The following is a 3,627-nucleotide window of genomic DNA, read 5'->3' as shown; positions in this document are numbered from 1 at the left end:
TCTGAGGGTGCTACGTCACCCTAACGTGACGGTAGGCGGCGCTAGGGAGCTCATGGCCGCCCCTAGCCGCCACCCCCTCACAGTCTCCAAGATATGAAAACCTTCTCAAGACATGGATCACACTGGTCTGGAGAAGTCATGGGGGTAGCTCCACCCCCTAATCCTTAGACCTAGAGGGAAGGGGAGGATGAGCTGCCACCTGCTCCCTGCCAGCTCTTCACATTCCAGGAACCCTGGTGTGAGAAGTAGGTAGTGGGCTTTGCCACACTGCTTTGTCTGCTTGGGCACCAGTAGCCAATCGGCACGGGTGTGTGAAATGGGCCGTATTCGATTCGGATTCAGCCCTAACTGGGGACAGTGATGCAATTAGTTGTTTCAGATCACTGTCCCTGATTCGATTTGGCTGGCTCCGAATTTGAAGATTCAATGCTGATTCGGAGAAACAGCGATTTGGACATGGACACAGCTTTAAATGGTTTTCTACATACCTCAAGGTACCAGGCGTGGCTTGTGAATGCTGTGATGCTGGGGTGGATCAAGCATCCCACAGGAGCATGGGGGGCCCCTCCCATGTGCTCAGTGGTGAACCCAGAAGTGGACCAGAAGTACTTTTAGTCCACTTCTGGGTCTGCCAGGGAGCATGCTGCGGGCCCTCCTCCCCTCCTCCCCAGCTTGACCATCAGCCACGGGAGGACCCCGGGTGCACCCCTAGACCCAGAAGGCACCAGTTACCAAGCCAGGAGGGGTCCGGGGGGCCTCCACGCTCTCCCTGGAGGACATGGAAGTGGACCAGAAGTGCTTTTGTTCCACTTCTGGGTCTGCTGCCAAGTGTGCTGGGGAGCCCCCTGCACTCCTGTGGGATGCTCCATCCACTCCACCATCACAGCATTGATGAGCCACGTGCTACCTTGAGGTATGCAGAACAATATTTAAAGCTGTGTCTGTGTCCAAATCACCAAATCCTTCTGGATCTCTCCACATCAATTTGGAGGGTTCTGGTTCTATTTGAGATTAAAGGGTCTCCTGATATGATTCAGAGATTTGGCCACCAAATCAGGCCAAATCTCTGCCAAATCGAATCAGGGAGCAAAGCTTCACACAGCCCTACCAAACAGACATCACTGCAAGCCACCTGCCTGGTTCTTATCTTGGAGTCCCTTGAGTGAGGAGCACACTGGGGGCTTTGCCCCACTGCTCTCCAACACTGGTCCAGAACAGAAAGGGAGCAGTGAAGCAAAGCTCCCAGCCTATTACCCAAGGAGGATCCTGATCTGGGGAAGGGTCCCCAATCTGTATTAATGAGATAACATAAAAGGACTAAGGCTATCGATGTAACTGGCCTTTGTGAATTTACAAAGACTATGGAAAGATTTGGAAGTGACAGTAAAGAAGGAGAAAGGGAAAAAGATCTCAAGATTTCACCCTGACTGGCTTACAATCTTTCATTAATAACTGCATTCAATGCATTTGTTCTAGCCACAAACTTCAGTGTGTAGTGCTCCTTCCTGTGACCTAAGATACAGACTTCTCATCAAGATGAATGCACCACAAATCCAGATACCAAAAGCATGGTCATTAAATTTAGATGATACCAATTTTATTCATTTTTCAATATGAATCCTGTTAGTTAAGTCCAACATTTCCTATGTACGTACGCTATGTAAAAAAGCACTCATGACCTTTAAGAAATTTGCAGAGCACTTCCATATTCTTATAATGACTTTTTGTCATAAACTGTAACTAGTTAATTTCTGTATTACAAATATTAAGCAAATCTGGCTCTTACCTGAAGGTAATGGCATGGCCTCAAGGAAGGTTTGATTTCCTGATGAACCAGTGGCTTATCGAGGTTAAGTGATGACTTACGATAAGCTTCTTTCGCCTGACTTACTGTAAGTGTAGACCAAGAACTCCTTTTCATATATTTACCATCAGGGGTCATTGCCAGCCCTTCACAAGCTGAACATTTCACATCATTGTTACTTTTGGAAGTCTTTAATGAGAGATCCCCAAAGTGCCCCTGGAGAGCTTCAGGGTAGCAGTGCGAGATATGATCTGCATGATGCCTATTTATCACACTGGGTGTTCGGTAAGTGCTATCACTGTCCAAATTATCATCAGAACTCCACCAGCTACTCATTCCAGATTTATGTTTGCTTTCTGGTTTTCGCTCCTTACTTTTACTCCTTTTGCTATGCTTGGAATGATGTCCATGATGATGATCGTCCCCTCGACTGTCGCCCTTTGTCCCGTTGACATTGCCTTTGGATGATCCTTCCAAAGAATGAGACTTAGTGAACAGTTTCTGGACTGAATGAACAAGATGGCGTATTCTTCCTGGGCTTTCACTGCGTTGTTCAGCAGCTGTTGAGGTCCTCTGATATTGTAAAGTGTGAAACCCATCCTTGTGGAGAGGAAGTTGTTTCTCAAATTGATCCAAGAGATTTGCAGGGATTCGGTTAATCTTAGTGTTAGCATGAGACATGGCGCAATCGTCCCTAGTATCGTAATGTGAGCTGTAGTGCATTCTGGGAAAAGTGCTACTAGACATGTGATCTCCCATTACCATGGGCATCATCATGCATTCAGAATGGATGGAGCTTCGCGGTGAGCAGCGATGGTGGTCCATCGGACAGCTCTCCGTGGGGCTAAGAAGATATGATTGCCTTGGCTCCTGCCCATGGTGGATATGATCGTGGGTGTGCTCACAATCTTCAGGGGATGCTAAGCCACAAGTATGAGCAGAACATAACTGTGGTTGGTTCCGACTACCAGATAATCCTTTCATGTTCCTCGGAGCAGGAGAGTATCTTTCTTCATTGAAGTGCTGAGAAGGTGACCATGAGTACTGCTGATCTGTTGACAGAATGCACAAATACTAGTATTATAACAACCAGTTAAAATGTTCATTTTAAAAGTAAAAATATATTTTAATATAATGGATTATATACTCAATGAAAGGTCCCAGATATCATTCAAGGAACTTCATTTTATATATGAAGATTGATTCAGTTATGTGATAGGCAATTTATGTCATGAATTTAGCCGTTTTCCCTATCTGCAAGTTATAACAAACAGAACCAGAACTCTATAAATTTATTCATTACATAAAGGCATTCAAACAATACATTCAGTATAACTGATTATTTGATATTTAGAATTCTCAAGTTTTATGACTAATCACCAAAGAGACATATTTTTCCTCTTTTTGAGGATCTAAACCAGGGGTCGGCAACATTTTTGGGCAGAGTGCCAAAAGCACCCACAACCCGAACTTGTAAGATGTTGATGTGCCAGGGGCAGATGGTAGGGGAGCCACAAGAGGACCAATCCTTGTTCTGGCAGCACAGCCCTAGCACCTTCCCTGCCGTCCACCCAAAGGCCCGCATGCCAAGCAAAATGCCTTTGTGTGCCATGCTCCAACACCCATGCTGGAGGTTGCCTACTCCTGATCTAAACTTTATAAACTATTATTCCTTGAAATTAATGTTGTTTTATCATGAACTGAAATTCATATTTTGTTTAAGTGAATAGAAGCTCCAGATCCCAAAATTTGCTTTTCATAACCATATGTAAAGGTGAACTGCAAGTAATAAACAAGAGGCAAAGATTTTGGTTTTTGATTAT

General features: G+C 45.0%; 1 protein-coding gene across 1 annotated transcript in view; it reads right to left on the bottom strand.

Moving 5' to 3' along the window:
* The window catches only part of DLGAP2 (DLG associated protein 2), a 162,946-nt gene extending 160,090 nt beyond the window's left edge, over window positions 1-2,856 (bottom strand). Inside the window, exon 1 of the mRNA XM_019537482.1 lies at window positions 1,787-2,856. Within this exon, the coding sequence (XP_019393027.1) occupies window positions 1,787-2,788 (1,002 nt within the window). The 5' untranslated portion in view covers window positions 2,789-2,856. The remainder of the gene's footprint in view (window positions 1-1,786) is intronic.
* Window positions 2,857-3,627: the final 771 nt, after the last annotated feature.

Source organism: Crocodylus porosus, unplaced genomic scaffold (genome assembly GCF_001723895.1).
Source record: "Crocodylus porosus isolate Cpor-Errol unplaced genomic scaffold, CroPor_comp1, whole genome shotgun sequence".
NCBI lineage: Eukaryota > Metazoa > Chordata > Crocodylia > Crocodylidae > Crocodylus > Crocodylus porosus.
This window is presented reverse-complemented; position numbering and strand designations above follow the sequence as displayed.